At 40.7% G+C, this 17,998-nt stretch overlaps 2 protein-coding genes and 1 non-coding gene across 5 annotated transcripts; 2 read left to right on the top strand and 1 right to left on the bottom strand.

The window, feature by feature from the left end:
* The first annotated feature begins 846 nt into the window (after nt 1–846).
* Nucleotides 847–10,428, top strand: csnk2a4 (casein kinase 2, alpha 4 polypeptide). 3 transcript variants are annotated; one of them, XM_067503857.1, is made up of 13 exons: nt 847–1,007; nt 2,956–3,250; nt 3,358–3,469; nt 3,698–3,799; nt 5,359–5,409; nt 5,686–5,745; nt 5,921–6,004; nt 6,123–6,233; nt 6,741–6,842; nt 7,070–7,170; nt 7,345–7,493; nt 7,593–7,682; nt 8,867–10,428. In XM_067503857.1, exons 2-13 carry the CDS (start codon nt 3,150–3,152, stop codon nt 8,983–8,985), a joined length of 1,182 nt encoding a protein of 393 aa, XP_067359958.1. In that variant the 5' UTR covers nt 847–1,007; nt 2,956–3,149; the 3' UTR covers nt 8,986–10,428. The 3 variants fall into 3 exon arrangements, with proteins under 3 accessions (XP_067359958.1, XP_067359959.1, XP_067359960.1); XM_067503858.1 differs by lacking the exon at nt 847–1,007 and adding an exon at nt 1,014–1,494; XM_067503859.1 differs by lacking the exons at nt 847–1,007; nt 2,956–3,250; nt 3,358–3,469 and adding an exon at nt 4,147–4,305.
* LOC137128301 (small nucleolar RNA SNORA57) lies at nt 5,465–5,601 on the top strand. The gene has a single exon (XR_010914535.1). It is a non-coding gene; the product is annotated as a small nucleolar RNA SNORA57 (small nucleolar RNA).
* On the bottom strand, nt 10,050–17,891 carry LOC137127196 (zinc finger protein 79-like). The gene is made up of 2 exons (XM_067503850.1): nt 15,567–17,891; nt 10,050–14,276 (listed from the first exon to the last, which is right to left on the bottom strand). Exons 1-2 carry the CDS (start codon nt 15,748–15,750, stop codon nt 13,162–13,164), a joined length of 1,299 nt encoding a protein of 432 aa, XP_067359951.1. The 5' UTR covers nt 15,751–17,891; the 3' UTR covers nt 10,050–13,161.
* Nucleotides 17,892–17,998: the final 107 nt, after the last annotated feature.

Consider the following 17,998-nt stretch of genomic DNA (forward strand, 5'->3'; position numbering starts at 1 on the left):
TTTACAGTCTATGCTGTTTAAACCAGTAATAACGTCCTATTTCAGTCAGAAAGTATAATTCAGGGATAGTACTCTCGTATGCAGAAATCCAGGATGTTACTTGTTTTGGAATATTTTAAACTGTTTTAATTTTAGCCTACTTTATAGCCCACTTCTCCCCCCCCCCCCCTGTTGAGGGGCCAATTAAGCTTGAGATTGGTCTTCATCAATAAAACAATGGTTATCCGATTATGTTTTTTTGTTTTAAAAAAGCTTGAGAATTGGATTAGAAACGCTGAATTTTATCATCTGCCAAACACAAATCTCGACACTAAAAACCACGATCAGACATTATTTTCTGAATCGTCGCCACAGATCACTAATGCATGAACAAAGCGCGCGTGCAGACGCACTGGACTATTGATGACTGGCTGATATTTATTAATAACTTTTTTGTGGTAAAAGTCATGAGGCTTCTGCCGGTGACGCGTTATAAAACAACGTGTTAGAAATTTCCTTACACTCCCATCGTGCAACACTTTTCAAACTCTTAAACACGCATCTCTATCTTAACCTCGCCCCGATTTTATGTTTTTCTTGCGTAAGAATGAATAATTTACAAAATTGATGGATGAAACTTCTTCTTCTTCTTCTTTTACACACTCACTCAGCCTGACAACGTACCTGCTCCTGACTGGTATTTGAGATTTCTGATCTGTTGCTGGGACAAGAAGCTCACATGACTTTGGAAGAACCAACAGATCTGGGATGATAATTTTCCCGTAGCATGGTTACAAAATAATCTTTGTTAGCGATAATTACGTTGGTCCGCGACTTTGAGGTGACTTGTCCCTCAACGGCCCCCGTTGTACTGTTGAGGACGGAGGTGGCGGTTGTCAGCCATATTGTCTCTGATACAGCAGAAATCACACTGTTAGAGACACACCGCTGGCGGAGGGAGGCGAGAATCACTGGCTTTCGAAACCGGTTATTTGGGAGGTTTTTCGGTCGTCGAGTTGTTAAAGGGGGTAAATGTTCAGTTCTGTGCTTTCTCTGCTGTTGACAAACCCGTGGCCTTTTTTGTGCAATATAGCGAGTGCTAATGTTAACCATGCTAACATTAGCCGGCTAGCAATTTGGGCCCTGATAGGTTACCAGCACCTTCTGTCTACACCAAAATCCATTCCAGTCCGTTAGCTAACTAAGCAGTTACTTTTGTCATCGGATAATGCGCTAGTTCACATACGGCCTGTAGTAAATTAGCAGACGATAACGTTCGCTTTATCTTTGGCGTGAATTGCGACCGATCTTTACTTAACATTGACGCGATGTCGCATATTTGCGAGTTAAAGATGAACCTAACTTTCAGCCTAAAGAGACGGTTCCCCCACAGATGTAACGTTACTCATTTGCCTTTCGATGTAGGATTAGATGCTAACTTATTGGCTCTAAGCTTGTGGTGGTTGGTGTTACTAAATGGTGGGGTTCACCTGGTCGTCCTGGACAGAGTTGACTGTAAGTGTGTGCATGAGATGCAATTAAATACTCCGTATTTAATACTCGTATAGATACAAGTGGTCGTTGCGTTTTCGCTGTAAGACCAGAGACATTGGGCCTAGGCCAAAGCAGTCGATAAAGGATAGAGTAACCTCATTGTGTCCGGAGTAGGACACTTTTTGCCACCGTTTTTTAACTATTAAAGGACCAGGTTGAGACCCATGTGGCACTTATTCCCCCCTTTTATATGAAACACTAGGGTTTGGCTCCTTCCTCTTCCTCAACCTGATGGTTGACTTAAGTTGGTGCGGACACTGGGCTTTGACTTTTATTGGTTTTGCATTATGTGTTAACTCACAGTGCAGGTTTTAATCGGCCTTTGTGTTTGGCCAGACCCCTAAGTTCACTGCTGAACAGTGGATTGAAGCCTCAGCTTGGGTTTGTGCTTAAACAATTCCTATAATATTGATTCAGACACGATAGCTGTATTCCTAGTTTTAACAAAAAGAGGGAATTATGGCTTTAGATAGTAAATATAAAAAAGACCAAGAAAGGGGAAATTAATTAAATGTACATGGAAGTGTCATATAGTCCGTAGTACTTTGATCAGCCGCCAAATGGTAGTTGGCTCATAACAGCGTAAAATAAGCCGGTTCTCTTTATAACATGTATTTTGACAGCAATAATTGGGGAAATCCATGAAAGCAAAGTGTTAATATTGTGAACTTAAGCAGCATATGAAAGACATGATTTATTATTCTGGAACATATGCAGTGGCAGTGGACAGTGGATACATAGAGCTGTAAAAAGTCCGTCCTGGACAACATGCTTTGGCCCTAACATATCATGCTTCAGCAACTCGAGACTAAGCTTGATGTAACGTACACTAACCCTCAAAGCATTTTCTTAAAATCACTAGAAAAGGAGCAGGTGTAAAATGATAAATATATTTTTGCAGAGTCACAATCCCTGTCAAATGGCTTTTCATGTATTTTTTTCCTATATAAAAAAAAATAATCTTATACATTTGCATTAGTTTGAATGTTCTATAAGCTTTTAAACTGATCTCATAAAGTTGCTTTGAGCAAATTTAAAATAATTGGGTGCTAACCTATCTGGTATTCAATTCTCCATGATGCATTCATACTGTAGGGACAAGTTCTCCAGGTGATGTACTTACTAAGTTGTTTATGTGGTCGAAGTATACACAAAAGCTATGTTAATATATGAATTATGTAGTATTCCAATGCAAATAATTTATACTTCTGATGTGTCATTTAATGTTAGCACTAAGGTGTTACCTGTTTTAGTACTAGATGACAGGGTCTAGACTGAGCCATATGATTAAAATTTATTTCGGTCAACTATATCTGCGTTCTACACTTGGGGCAGTTTGCCAAGCTTACAAAGAGAGGTAGCACTACAAATAAAGAATTAACTCCTCTAATCTTTAATTTTGTCTCCCAATACCTTCGTTAGCTATCCCACCGTCCCCCTGGTGGACGTTTCCCCATCCTCTGCAACCCCCCCTCCCCCAGCCCCTTGCCCTTTTGGGATAAGCCCCCCCACATTCCCCTTACCTTCCCTTCTCTCCCTCCCTCCTATCCTCCTTGTACTTCCACTGATCGTTGCTGCAGTGAGATCTACCAAATACCTCCGCCAAGCTGTCGGACATGTCAGGACCCGTGCCAAGCCGGGCCCGAGTGTACGCTGAGGTCAACACTCACCGGCCCAGGGAGTACTGGGACTATGAGTCCCACGTTGTTGAATGGGGGTACATACCTTGTTTAAAAAAAAAAAAAAATCTATATCTTGCATCATACTGTTTGGCAGTGCTTCAGTGTAGCTGATGTTTGGTTATAATTAGCTTTTCCTCCACAGAAACCAGGATGACTTTCAGTTGGTGCGGAAACTAGGACGGGGCAAGTACAGTGAAGTCTTTGAGGCAATCAACATCACCAATAATGAGAAGGTGGTGGTAAAAATACTCAAGGTAATTTCTACAAAGGCAAAGATCAAGATTATAATGGCTAATGTGCAGGACTAAAGGCTTCAATCTAGTTACTTATGTGTAGCATGTATATGCTGTTTTGCAGAACCAGGGTCTTTAAGTGCATGAATACTTGTTTCCCAATTACAATTTTCTGAGTAACCTTGTAGACGTTGAATGATCAGCCTCTACCTTTAATCCCAACTGACTTTCTTTCCCTTTACTCTTCAGCCTGTGAAGAAAAAGAAGATCAAGCGTGAGATTAAGATTCTGGAGAACCTGCGTGGAGGTCCTAACATAATCTCCCTCATTGATATTGTAAAAGACCCTGTAGTAAGTATTGTCCATTCATTTGCAATTGACTTTTGTTCACAAGGAATAATAGAATAGTTTACTATTGAAATAATTTAGTTTCACACAAAACTAGCTCCAGGTTGGGGTTCTGAAATATAATTGCTGTACCAATAGCATGGTGAGCCCTCCGCCTGTGCAAGCTTATTGATATCTCTTGGGCTGGGAAACTGTGTGTCTGTAAGTACTCAGCCAGTTTTGGCTTAGATAGGTAGTTAGATGTAAGTAGTTGTCCAAACTTGTAATTATACTGTGTGTCAGAGCTTTAACGCTAAAATGTCCTGTTTGCCCATTTATGTCTGGATTCACTACCTTTCTGGACCTTTAAGATGACGGTGAATAAATAGTGCATTCTTCAGATAGTATGAATCAGTACACAGTTGGGTGCACGGACCGGGGGAAGAACATGAAAAGGAGACAGGAAATGCCTTTCTCCACATCAGACTATCGGTGACCTTCTCTCCCACGCCAATAGCGTATTTGTTTTTGTATGTATTTCAGCGGCGCCGTACATCCTCTTCACCCTGTGTCATACGTCACATTAATGCTCGAGCAAATGTAACATTAGTTCTCTTATTGGCTGTTCTGCGTTACTACTACACTACTGTAATAAATAATCGGGATGTAGTATTTCTGTAGTTCCAGCAACTCAAACACAGTTACACATCTGCTGATCTTGCTTTAGTTTTGAGAATACAAAATCTCCCAGTTAAATTAGAATTACATGCTTTGTCATGGTGGGTGGGCTAGGACATGTTTGGCACATCTTTGTCATCATTGAGCGCTTTTTCATGTTAGGATTTGTTCCAGTCTCTGCATTTAACCCATTCCCCTAAGGGGAACTGTAGGCAGCCGCAGGAAACACCCAGGCAGCTAGCACTGAATCTCTTGCTCAAAGGACAGACCTGGCATAGGCTGAGATATGGTCCAGCAGACTTCTGCATCTGAGCAGACTTCTTACTTAACGTTGTAGTAGGAAGCAGTGGACATTATATGAGCTGCGACTCTAAGCTGTCTTCTCAACCTACATATTAGATTTAAAGATGAATAAATTGACTAGGACAATTCAAAACTGGACCAACAATCGATAAATAAATTAAATCCCAAATTTCAAATTTGTTCACTCAATAGTGTTTGAAAAGCACAATATCATGATGTCCTTACACAAGGTCCCGATTACATTATAGGTTTCACAATTCTTGTTAAATGTGATTTGCTTGTGACCTGTGCCAGTGGCCTGTTCAGTCTTGTTTTGGCACATTTTTACCAAAAATAGTTTTTAAAAGTTATTCACTCTGAAAATAACCTTCATGGAAAAGTTGTAATAGAACAATCCCAAACCGGCATAACTAAATATTAGCATCTTTGAATGTTGCCATAGTGTCTGTTGGAGATGCCAATTTAGATTTTTTTTTAAACTGTGGGAAGTAAATGTAATATCCTGGGTCAGTGCTGACCACCTGACTATAGCTGTTTCAGTCAAAGTAATTTAACTGAGCTTAGTGGTTGGTGTTGATTTAAATGTACATTTTGTTGTTCAGTCCCGGACACCTGCCTTGGTCTTTGAACATGTCAACAACACCGACTTCAAGGTAGGAATTAAAGTTTTTCTTATGTATAAAAAATTATTGTGTAAGATAATTGAAACCTCCTTTCTTGGCATACATTTTGTTTTCTCATACATATGTATGTATGTGATGGAGGGAAATTAAAGTCCAGTGTTATGTCTTCGGTGCCAGAAAGTCAAACATTTTCTGATTCTATCCTCAAACACTGGCACAGTCCTACCGTTCACGATATTCCATAAACGTGTGGTGTTGTGTACAGCAGGACCATATAAAGGCTAATGACTTTGTTTTGGTTTTAAGCAACTGTACCAGACCCTGACGGACTATGACATCCGGTTCTACATGTATGAGATTCTCAAGGTGGGTTTAGTTGCCTTTCAGCTTATAATGTGTAATCTCTAAATGTCCCCCAACCCCCCCATGTCCCCAGTCACTGTTGCATGTGTTGTCCATTGGGTGTTATATTCTTGTAATCTGTTGCTGTTTTTGAATTACTCGGATGGGGGGAATAAAACGTGTCTGCTGTTTTGTGTAGGCGCTGGACTACTGCCACAGCATGGGCATCATGCACAGAGACGTGAAGCCACATAACGTGATGATTGATCATGAACACCGCAAGGTCAGTGATGAACGATTTTATGATTTCACTATTATCCCTGTTTGGTTGTTGTTGCTGTTGTTCAGCTTTGTTGTTCCTTTCATGCACTTACTGACTGCTTCGATTCTTTTATTGGTAGTTACGCCTTATTGACTGGGGTCTGGCTGAGTTTTACCACCCAGGACAGGAGTACAATGTCAGAGTCGCCTCCCGCTACTTCAAAGGACCAGAGCTTCTTGTCGACTACCAGGTACACATGTAGTTTACACCAGGTGGGTTAGTTTTAGTTATCTGAGAGGTGTTATTGATGAGCCTATATAGTAGGGTTCTCTCCCCGACCAATGTGTGTCACAGCTCTAACATCTTCCATGATCTCCCTATATTGGTGCTGCTTGTTTTTGGTGGTGGAACGAGGGCCCTGCTTTATTAACTAAAATTCATTTGCCGATATAGTTTACTTAATTTCCATTGGCCAATGCTTTTCAATTCGACAGAGGAATCTTACTCACCAGAATTAATTTGTCCTCAAACTATTCTAAGGTGGGAACTTGAACTTGATCGAAGTTGAAAATTGGCATTGTGTTGCAGATGAATCTGCAGTAGGGAAATACTGGACTAATGATCCTCATCAGCAGCCCAGAATGTAGTTACAGGCTGCAGCTTCAGACAAAGTCAGACTGCATCATATATGTGTTCCCTTTTTGTTCTTTATGATACTTCGTTGCTAATTTGTGTGTGCATGTTTCACATGTTTCAGATGTATGACTACAGTCTGGATATGTGGAGTCTTGGCTGCATGCTGGCGAGCATGATCTTCAGGAAGGAGCCCTTCTTCCATGGCCATGACAACTATGACCAGGTAAATGCAAAGCAGGGTTGAGTAATGGGGCAGAATGTTCCAGTGTTGAAGGTGGCATTTTTGATCACTGAACTCATGAGCTTGCCAGTCAGTATTTTCTGGAACTGCTATGAATGTAGGTGTTTCATCTGACAGGGGTCAGCTGTCTTGTACAGAGCTGAAATACTGATTTATTTTTATTTTTTATTTTTTTCTTGTTTGATTTATTTATTTTTATTTTTTTGTAGTTGGTGAGAATAGCAAAGGTTCTGGGAACTGAAGACCTCTACGATTACATTGACAAGTATAACATTGAGTTGGAACCACGCTTTAATGACATTCTGGGCAGGTGAGAGAGTCACTGCAGTGACAGCATGAGGATGATGTTATGGATAAGGAGTGTGTGGCCAAAAAAGAGCTGTTAACTGCTCAAAATGATAAATAAAAATTTGGACCAATGAAGTTGATTTATTCTCCATGAAGAGCATCAACCTCTTCACTTTTATTTGCTTTTTGCCTACAGACATTCTCGTAAGCGGTGGGAGCGTTTTGTCCACAGTGAGAACCAGCACCTGGTCAGCCCCGAAGCCCTGGATTTCCTGGATAAGCTTCTGCGCTATGACCACCAGGTCCGGCTGACTGCCCGCGAGGCCATGGATCACCCTTACTTCTGTAAGCCCTCGCAAATAGCTATTGTCTCTAGCTTAAAAGAATGAACATAGTAACAGCAGTCAAACAATAAGTGACTGATTTGTGTGTTGTTCCCCCCAGTCCCTATTGTGAAAGATCAGTCTCGTGTGGCCGGATCAGCTGGCCTGCCCAGTGGGAACCCAGCTGTTAGCACAGCAAGCATGATCACTGGTGAGAAACCCAACACACATGACATAAAGTTATTATAACGCTACACTATCTTGTTGATGCATTCCTCCACCAACATGCGGAAATGGGGCAGAGAAATGGGAACAAAGGCCAACATCAGAGATACTACTGCACACATCGTTCATGTCTGGTGGAGCTGCTTTCTTGTTGAACTTTGAAATGTGAAGTTGCAGTATTTCTGGATTATTTTACATTCATTTGCCTGTTTTGCTGCCTTCTCACCTCTCAGTGAATTAGTCAATCAGTGAGAATGATGGTCAGTTGTCCAAAATAAGGTCTTTTAAAAACTATAATATAATGAGTTTTAATTATATAATATAATTTTCATTTTACGAGATGGGAAGTTTATCTTGGGACTGAATAATAAAATGGTTAAGTGTCACATATAGCTCAGTGAATCATAAACAAGATTCTCAAATCATTCTCATTAACATAATAGAAAAGAACACTGTATTTTTTCCTTTGCTGAGAGCCAGCTGTCCGATCTCCGCTGACATCAAGGCTGAGGTTGAGGTTAAGGGGTTTTCCTGATCATATTTTAACCCCTCTGAATGATCCAAAAAGTGAGCATTTTAATCCACCCTGAGGTTAGAAGGGACAGTATGCGGTTCTTGATTCTTTTTTTCTTTTTTTTTAGGATAATGATAACCTGCTTCATTAGCTTTGTCGCAAGAGTGTATTAACACACTTGCGGAACTATCAAATAAACTTCTCTAAGGTTCCCTGTCCCTGATAGTTTTTAGCAGCACCATGCTGTTGTACAGACAACACAGTCCTGTGAGATGGCTTGTGCTATGACTTAACAAAATACATGCTTGCTTGCACAGAAAAAGGTGGTTGGCAAATGTGGAACCATTTCAAATTGAAACCAGTTGTGTGTAGTAATGAGCAACAAAGACAACAGATTCCATTCACAATGTAGGTTAAAGCTTTAATGCTATTTAGCCAGATGATATTTGCTAAACCTATTAATGTTACATAGTTACCCAGCATCACTTTCATCAACCACATCATGTGCCACTCAACTTACATGCACTTGCTGTGGTCTAAAATTTAGAATTTCCTAACACTGATGTGACATGAGTGTTTCTTTTTTGCATATTTATTCAAAGTATCTTTACACATGTTGGTAATGTGGTGACGTCTTCCTAATTCCTATGCCTCAGGTATCTCTGCCTTACCAGCCTCCACTGCCCTGGGCCCTCTCACTGGCTCGCCAGTCCTGTCAGCTGCTACCAACACCCTGAGCACCCCGGTACCCACTGTTGCCGGTGCCCCGCAGTGACACCCTGTCTAACTCCACAACCTTCTCAGCCTCTCCTTTCTCTCCCACCTCCACCACCCAGCCCAGGGGAGAAACTAGACAGGTGCCACTCTGCCAGCCCTCACCACATCCAACCTAAGTTACTGCTCATCACCAACGTCTTGGCTGGAGTTCACCGATGTCTAAGAAAAAGTTTTTCCATTTCTTTCCCTCCTTGAATGAATGTGTTAACCTGACATCTAAAAAGTCTGTGTAACTGAAATATACAGGTATTCCTTTCATTTCCCTACCAGCCCTAGTAAATACAAAGGGGTGTTTATGTGTGACAAGCTGAGAGCGAGTGTCATCCATGGAGGATTAAGTGGTCTCCTCAACTCAATGTTTGAGTTTGGATAGTGAAGGCACTGGTCAGTAAGTAGATCGGCAGAAGGCAAAAGAAAGACATTGTCCATCAGGACCAACAGGAGTTCATCCTGAATAGTTTACTACGACAACATTGTCAAAAACAAGACCTGGTAAGACCTTGAAGAATGAGTCTGAACACCCCCCAAGATTGCAGGATGTTGGAAGTGTTTGGTGCTATTCTGTGCTACAGATCGATGTGAATACAGCAGCACTTTCTCAGCCTGAGTAGATTAGTCTTGCTTTTCTTACCAAACCTGATCGTATGTCTTCTTTGATAATGCCACCCGTCATCTGTTCTGCCTTCTGTTGTTGATTTGTTTTGTACTAAAATGCTCTGGACTGCTGGAGTAGTGGTTTGATGGACTCTAGTGTTGTTCTCAGATCTCAGAAGCCAGGTAAGGTTCATTCAGGTTCTCAAAGAAATAGTTTTTCAAATGTGCTGCTTTCCACTTCCTTGAATTACTTCAAGTGGCTTTCTCTTGAACTTCAAGACTTAACCAAAGTTTACAGAGCTGTTGGGAAGAAGAGACTTGACCAAACCTAGTTTTGTTGTGTGGGAGTTACTCATGGAGATGCTGTGGCACAGGTTGAACATGTGGATTCTAGTGAAATAGACGAGAACATGATCCAATATTCTTCATTTGCAGGTGACTGAAGTGCTGTTAGTGTTGGAGGCGAAGTTTAGTTCTGTCAACTGTAGCAACATCCAATGAGTACATACAGTTTAATGGCTTTCACTAACATGTTGAGGGACGTATTGACATATTGAATAGCACTTAAAAAGTAGTGTACCCACCCCCCCCCCAGCCCCACAGTGTTTTAGTGCCAGAGTTTGATAGTGGATGTTTTGGACCCTGCTGTACATATGCATCTTTTTTTTTTTTTAAGAGACCTTAGGAGAAGGCCTTAAAATGCAAATAAATCAGAACGTGTATACATTGACCTGAGACTGGAGCAGTTTGAGTCCCTACATCACTGTATATATTTTTATGTCCCTATGTAGAAGACTAGTATTTGAAAATATTTGTGTAAATAAACACGTGTTTTATTTATCAAGTACTTTGGACTGAGGTTTCTGATTTCAGATCTTGTCACATGCAAAATATATATATACACTCACTGGCCACCTCCACAATTAATGCAGTCCAATAAAGCAGCTGTGGCATGAATTCTACTTTTACAAGGTTATAATTTATGAATTTAGAATATGAAACTTTTAGAAAGGAGAATTCTTTGCATTTATTATTTAGGCCATGGTGGTGGAGTCCTACTGCTGAGCATTAAACTGTATTAGGCATTTTGTCTAGCTCAGTTTACCCTGGCAGACAACCCTTGGATAAGTCCTGCTTGTTCCCGACTTGCCACAGAACGTGGACTTCTTGTCTTGGTTTTTGTCTTGACATACAGTGTAAACCATGCAACACTACGTATGCAGATCTATGCCCAAAAGGGTCTTAATACTTTCTGAAGTGACAGCAATTGTGAATCAAATACAAGCCATTTTACTTTCTTCAGATAACCACACCTGTGGTGTAGAAAGAGAAAATCAATCATGTTCATGTTTAACTGAAAAGAACGTAACAGGTCAGAGAAAAACATGTTACTAAAATATAACAGAGCTTTCTAAGAATTTAATGGTGCACTATCTGAAACGCAAAACTCCAGTCTATGTGTATCAATTTGTTTTATTGTGTTGAAAATGTAAAGCGCAATTTCTGCTTTTAACCTGTTTAATAACTAGACAGGATTGAAGCTAAAAACCTGTCATAATAATATTTAATTATGGTCTCACCTCTCATAGTACCAAAGTCTAAAAAGAACTGCATTGATTGCACAAATCCCAATTTCCCTAAACACTGTTAAACGTAGAGAAGAGACAATAATTTGCAAATCATTTGAAACGTATATTTGATTTGCCCCTTCAAAAACTGATGCTAGCAACACATTTTTAAAAAAGCAGGGATGCGGTCGGTGAACAACACTGTTTGGAAGCTAAAGAAACCAACTGCTTTAGTTCTGAACGCAGATTTTTTTTCCTCATTCTTGCTCAATATGTAGGATTTCAGCTGCTCAACAGTTCCAAACGTGCTTTGTTACATCTTTCACATCATAATGGCCCAATAGGTGTCAGTAAGTGACAGATCTGGGCTATAGGCAGGTCAATTTAGCATCCTAACTCTTATTACTGAACCATGGCGTTGTAATAAAACCCCGATTAGGGCGGCCGTAGCTCAGTTGGTAAGGCAGTCGTCCACGGACTCAAGGGTCCGTGGTTCGATCCCTGCTTGTCAAAGTGCTCTTGGCCAAGTCGCTCCCAGTGGGTCAGGTGAGCACGTTGCATGGAAGCCTCTGCCATCGGTGTGAGTGTGTGTGCTTGAATGGGTGAATGGGAATCAATATTGTAAAGTGCTACAGTATATAAGAGACTAATTACAAAAAAAGTTGGGAGCATGTGTAAAACAAAAACTGAATGCACTGATTTGCAAATCTTATCAACCCATATTTTATTCACAATAGAACAAACAAAATCAGATGCTGAAACAGACATTTTACCATTTCTTGAAAATATTAGGTCATTTTGAATTTGGTGGCAGCAACACATCTCAAAAAGGTTGGAACAGGGGCAACGAAAGGCTGGAAAAGTAATTGCTGCAAATAAAAGACAAATGAAGGAGCATTAATTGTGTCAACTAATTAGGTTAATTGGCAACAGGTCAGTAACATGACTGGGTATACTTTTTTGAGATGTGTTGCTGCCATCAAATTCAAAATGAGCTAATATTTTCCATGAAATGGTAAAATGTCTGTTTTAACATTCGATATGTTCTACTCTACTAATTCTTTACAATTTTAGACTATATTTATATTATTATATTTTGAGAAAATTTCTCAAGGTGTTGATCACCCATTTTTTTCTTCTCAGGAGCAACTAACCTCTCCCAGTCCTTATTTCTGAAGGACTCCACGTCTCTGGGATACTGACTTAACTAGCATCAAATTCAAAATGAGCAGGAAAACAATCAAACTTCTCGGTTTCAACATTTGATATGTTGTTTTGTTCACCTCCAGACACAGAGACAGTTTTTATCCCAGAGCCATAACTGAACTGAACAAACACTCCTTGCTGACAGAACTGGACATACAACTCTCACTTACATAATAGTTTTTTTTAAAATATATTATTATATGTTAGTATTCGTCTAATTTATCTAGCTTATTTTATTCTAAAGATGATTGATGGATGGTAGTAAAGTTATTTTTTCAGGTACTGCACAGCAATATTACTTCTGTCCAATGACAATAAAGTTTTATATATTAATATTTTTGTCCAAACTGGTTCTTGAAATACAAATGAGTCCATGAAATAAAAACATGAAATAAGAACTTATGCAGATATTTAGTGTTTATCTATATTATAATAAAAACTTTGTAACTTTAAAACTATTGTAACTTCCTGAAGTCTTCTAGGAACAATCAGAGCTTTTAGAAATGTTTTAGAGGTCTACAGAGGATTCTTTGGAGTAAACATCTGTTGGAAAATTAAGGAAACAGGAAGCACCTGACCAAAATTTGGAGCGTCACAGCAAAGGGCAAGAATACTTGAATTTGAGGTTGCGATTTTTAAGTTAGCAAAATGACATGTTTCCCTTCTGGACTTTTGAGTGTAGCTTGGTTTGAGTTGGACCTACATTACAAAGTGTTTAAAAAAATTATGACATTTATTTGCTAATTAGTTTCTTTGTTCAGCCTTTTTAAACAGGAGGAAGGTGAAGGGAAACACCACTGACCGACTCACGGCGTGTGTCTCGTTAACTGTACCGAAACTTTTGGACATTTCAGCTGCCGGGCCTGCTCCACAGGTTCACTGCTTCTCCTCGCAGGACACTTGTGGTTCTTGAGATGTGACAGCAAACTAAACCTTTTCTCGCAATCGCTGCATCTAAAGGGTTTCTCTCCTGTGTGGATTCTGTGGTGTTTATTCAGATTCCCTTTCTCACTAAACCTTTTACCACAAAGTGAGCACATGAACGGCTTCTCTCCAGTGTGGACTCTCATGTGTCTGACCAGTGTCCCTCTTTCAATGTACCTTTTCTTGCACACTGAGCAGCTGTACGGCTTCTCTCCCGTGTGAATCCTCATGTGTGCAGATAGTGTTCCGCTCTGCGTGAACCTTTTCCCACAAACTAAGCAACTGAAAGGCTTCTCTCCAGTGTGTTTCCTCATATGAATGTGCAAACTTCCCTTCTGTCTGAATGTCTTCCCACATTCAGGGCAGTCAAATGGCTTCTCGCCTGTGTGACAACTTATGTGTCTCTGCAGATCCTTGTTGTGCTTAAAGGTTTTGCTACAAGCTGGGCATTTATAGAGCTTGTTTTCACTGCGACGTTTCTTTTGGGCCTGACTGTTTGTCAGTGGGTCTGAAAATGGCGGAGGCCCGATCACTTGGTTCCAGCCATCGTCCAAGGCTTCAGTTTCAGTTTGAAAACACTGGGAAAGAAACAACTGCCCATCGCTGGTTGCTTTTAAAAATGCAGCTACATCCAAGTCAAAGGCTGCTTCTGATCCTCCACAGTTCACTCCAGCAGCTCTTCTAAGTGGAGGCGTTCTGCTGCGTTGGGGCTCCGCTTCTAATTTCACCTCACTCTGGTTTTGCTGGAGCTGCAAGGACAGAGGATTCTCTTCTTTGTCTTCACTCTTCACACCAACAGGAGGAAGCTGGAACTGTGAGGTATTAGCCTCCTCCGGCCCCTGACACTGTTGACCCTCCTGACTGGTCCACACTTCCTCTGGCTCCTCTTTAATGCACAGCAGCTCAGGAGCCTCCTGGTGCAGGGACAAGCTCAACTCCTTCTGCTCGGGGGCAATTTTTGCACTGACGATTAATGACTGGGTGTCCTGAGACTCACCTGAGGCACAAAAGTGCAAAACCCATTATTACAGTTAGCAGTGAGTAGTGATAGAGAAATATGTTACTTTTACTGCTAAACCTGCTTAATATGCTTATGAAACTGAAAACTGAACTAAATATTTAGTTGTTTTTTTTTTTTAGACCATGTGAAAGATTAAGGGGCGGCTGTAGTTCAGTTAATAAAGGCAGTCATCCAAAGGGTCAGTTGTTCGATCCCCGGCCCCGGCTATATGTCGAAGTGTCTCTGGGCAAGACACTGAACCCCTGACAGCCCATTCCCCTCCCCAGCTGTGCTGTGCCGGTCCAAGCCCGGGAGAAATTGGGGAGGGTTGCGTCAGGAAGGGCCTCCGGCGTAAAAACTGCCAAATCAACATGCGGACAATGATCCACTGTGACGACCCTGAACTCACGGGATAAGCCGAAAGGACAATGAAAAAAAAAAAAAAAAAGACCATATAAAAGATTAACTTATGAATATTATAAAGGTGAGTGTTGGACAGCTCACTTCATGCATAATTAAATGAATTTTACTGTCTTGTCCACACTGTGGCCTTTCTTTGTGGAGTTTCCATGGTCTCCCCTGTGCAGTGTATGTCTCTCTCTGTTTGCCCTGAGATAGACTGGAGACCTGTCCAGGGTGGACCCCGCCTCTCGCCCTATGACAGCTGGGAAGACTCCAGCCTCTCGCACACAGTGGTTACAGATATTAGATGGATGGATGGATCTTGTTCAAATAAATACAAACAGGCATAACCTGGAAGATGCTCAAATTGCTCCCTGATCATATTCATTTAAAATTTTAATAACTCGTCATAATTATCTAAATTATGAATCTACTGTTGTTCTTCCTGTGGTTTCTTTCATTATTTTTCTGTTAAAGGTTTTTTGGGGAAAGTTTTTTCTTATCTGAGGCAAAGGTCTAAGGACAAAGGGGGGGCGGGGGGGGGGGCTCCACGTACAGATTGTAAAGCTCACTGACTCAAAGGTGATCGGACAATTGGTGAAGCAGTTTCTGGATTTGGTTCTGAGTGTTGAATTTTAACCTACTGTTTCAATGGAACAATCAAAGTGTCTATGCAGGTGAAGGAAAATATCCTATATCAATATCAATATCTTAAAGCTAAATAAAGTCTGACCTTTGCAGTAAGTTGGAGCCTTCAGCTCACTTCATTGATTTTATTTGTCGGTTCTGTATTTCCTGTCTCATTGTTGTCAATGTAGATTATTCAATAAAGCTCGTTTGTAAATCAAAGGACATGTTAAAGCCGAGTAAAGATGGGAGCTGTACCATTGTGGTTGTGTCGGTTTGGGCTGACACCGGGCGGCCGCTCGGCTCTCAGCAGCCTGCGGTGGCGGTCGATCTCCTGCTCGTACTCGGTTATCGTCCGTTCAAACATCCCGATTATTTCCTCCACAGCCACCGTCAGCCGCTGGCTGACGAACGCTCTCAGGACCTGGATTGTTTCTGACATTGCGGAGATGACAGCTGATGAAAACTGAGGAAGAGGACGCAATGCGAGCACCGTGAAGAAGCTCAGATCCTGAAGCTCCACTTCCCGAGTGAAGAGGCTGCCGGAATCTCCAATGATGCATTGCTGCCATCGTCTGGATATAATCTCTTCCTACACTTTCAGTATTTGCCACCTGACTCCTCATTTTCTGAACTCTCTCTCTGTTCGGTATCTCCCGCAGCCTAACGGGACCTGCTTAACCCTAATCCCTCACACTCCTCACTCGGATGTTTCGGGGTCTTACACCCTTGTCTGTCCTCTTTCCCTACAATACCCACATGAGCAGGAAGCCACATGAATTTCAGCTCAGTACATTTCTTTACAACTGCAGATTGTGCCATTATTCTTTGCCATCCCTAAATCTTTTCCATGAGTTAATATGTTAGACTGCTTTTTACCCATAGATCTCACTGAGCTAACTTCAATTATTACCTCATCTAAACCAACAACCTGTCTGCTAGACCCTATTCCAACTAAGCTGCTCAAGGAAGCTTTACCCTTAATAGATACGTTCATATTAGATATCATCAATCTATCTTTAGAAGCTGGCTATGTACCACAGGCCTATAAGGTAGCTGTAATTAAACCATTACTTAAAAAACCCTGTCTTGACCCAGGTGTTTTAGCCAATTACAGACCAATATTTAATCTCCCCTTTATTTCTAAAATAATTGAAAAAGTAGTCGCAAAACAATTATGTGATCACCTTTACAGGAATAATTTGTATGAAGACTTTCAGTATTTAGGATTTAGAGTTCATCATAGTACAGAAACAGCACTGGTAAAAGTCACCAACGATCTTCTCATGGCCTCAGATACTGGACTCGTCTCTATACTTGTTCTGTTAGATCTTAGTGCTGCATTTGATACCATTGATCATAACATTTTATTACAGAGACTGGAACATGAAATTGGAATTACAGGAACTGCACTAGGTTGGTTTAAATCTTATCTATCTGATAGATTTCAATTTGTTCATGTTAATGATGAATCCTCCATGCACACAAAGGTTAGCTATGGAGTTCCACAAGGCTCTGTGTTAGGACCAATACTTTTTACTTTAATATGTCTCCTTTAGGCAACATTATTAGAAAACTCCATAAATTTCCACTGATGATACATAGCTATATTTATCTATGGAACCAGATGAAAATAATCAGTTAATCAAGCTTCTTACTTCTAAACTAAAGACAAAACTGAATTAATAGTTTTTAAGCCTACAAATCTCCGAAATATTATGTCCAACCATATTGTTACTCTAGATGGCATAACTCTGACCTCCAGTCCAAGGAACCTTGGAGTTATTTTTGACCAGGATTGGTCCTTTACCTCACATATAAAACAAATCTCTAGAACAGCCTTCTTCCACCTGCAGAACATTGACAAAATTAGGAGCATCCTGTCTAATAGTGATGCAGAAAAACTGGTCCATGCATTTGTTACCTCTAGGTTGGACTACTGTAATTCCCTACTTTCAGGATGCCCCAGTAACTAAAGAGCCTGCAATTAATCCAAAATGCTGCAGCAAGAGTGCTGACTGGAACTAGCAAGAGAGATCATATTTCACCTTCACTAGCTTCTCTCCATTGGCTTCCCATTAAATCTAGAATAGAATTTAAAACCCTGCTTCTTACATATAAAGCTCTGAATGGTCAGGCTCCATCATATATAGAAGACCTCATAGCACCATATCATCCCAGTAGACCACTTCCATCTCCTTTCCTCCTCTTGACCCTCTCACCCCACATTTGTCACCACTGTATGACATTAAAATTGTGTGTTCTATCTCTTTCCTTCTGTCTCCCTCTCTCTGTCCCTTTCTACAGGTGTGTCTAGATTTGGAGCTGTGTGTTTTCCAGTGTGCAGCTACTGGTCCTACCAACCTGCCCTATGTTTGATGGCCGTCCACCCTGACCCTGGTTCTACTGGAGGTTTCTTCTGTTAAAGGGAGTTTTTCCTCTCCACTGTTGCCTATGGGTTGTTCAAGGGGGAATTGTTGGACTTTCTCTATACATCTTTATAGTCTTGACTTTAATCCATAAAATGCCTTGAGAGAACTTTTTTGTGAATAAGCGCTATAAAAATAAAGTTGAATGGAGTTGATCCTTTTAAATTTTCACCATTCCTACATACATATGACCTAACATGATCAGATTTTCATGGAGCTTCTAGACAAATTAGCTAAGGGAACCACATTAAACAAAAAACA

The sequence above is a fragment of the Channa argus genome, chromosome 5, assembly GCF_033026475.1.
Source record: "Channa argus isolate prfri chromosome 5, Channa argus male v1.0, whole genome shotgun sequence".
Lineage (NCBI taxonomy): Eukaryota > Metazoa > Chordata > Actinopteri > Anabantiformes > Channidae > Channa > Channa argus.

Coding starts and splice junctions, on each gene's coding strand:
- LOC137127196 (XM_067503850.1), bottom strand. CDS start 15,750: ATGTCAGAAACAATCCAGGTCCTGAGAGCGTTCGTCAGCCAGCGGCTG. Junction 14,277..15,566: donor AAACCGACACAACCACAATG/GTACAGCTCCCA, acceptor TTTGTGCCTCAG/GTGAGTCTCAGGACACCCAG.
- csnk2a4 (XM_067503857.1), top strand. CDS start 3,150: ATGTCAGGACCCGTGCCAAGCCGGGCCCGAGTGTACGCTGAGGTCAAC. Junction 5,746..5,920: donor ACATGTATGAGATTCTCAAG/GTGGGTTTAGTT, acceptor TGTTTTGTGTAG/GCGCTGGACTACTGCCACAG. Junction 6,843..7,069: donor GCCATGACAACTATGACCAG/GTAAATGCAAAG, acceptor ATTTTTTTGTAG/TTGGTGAGAATAGCAAAGGT.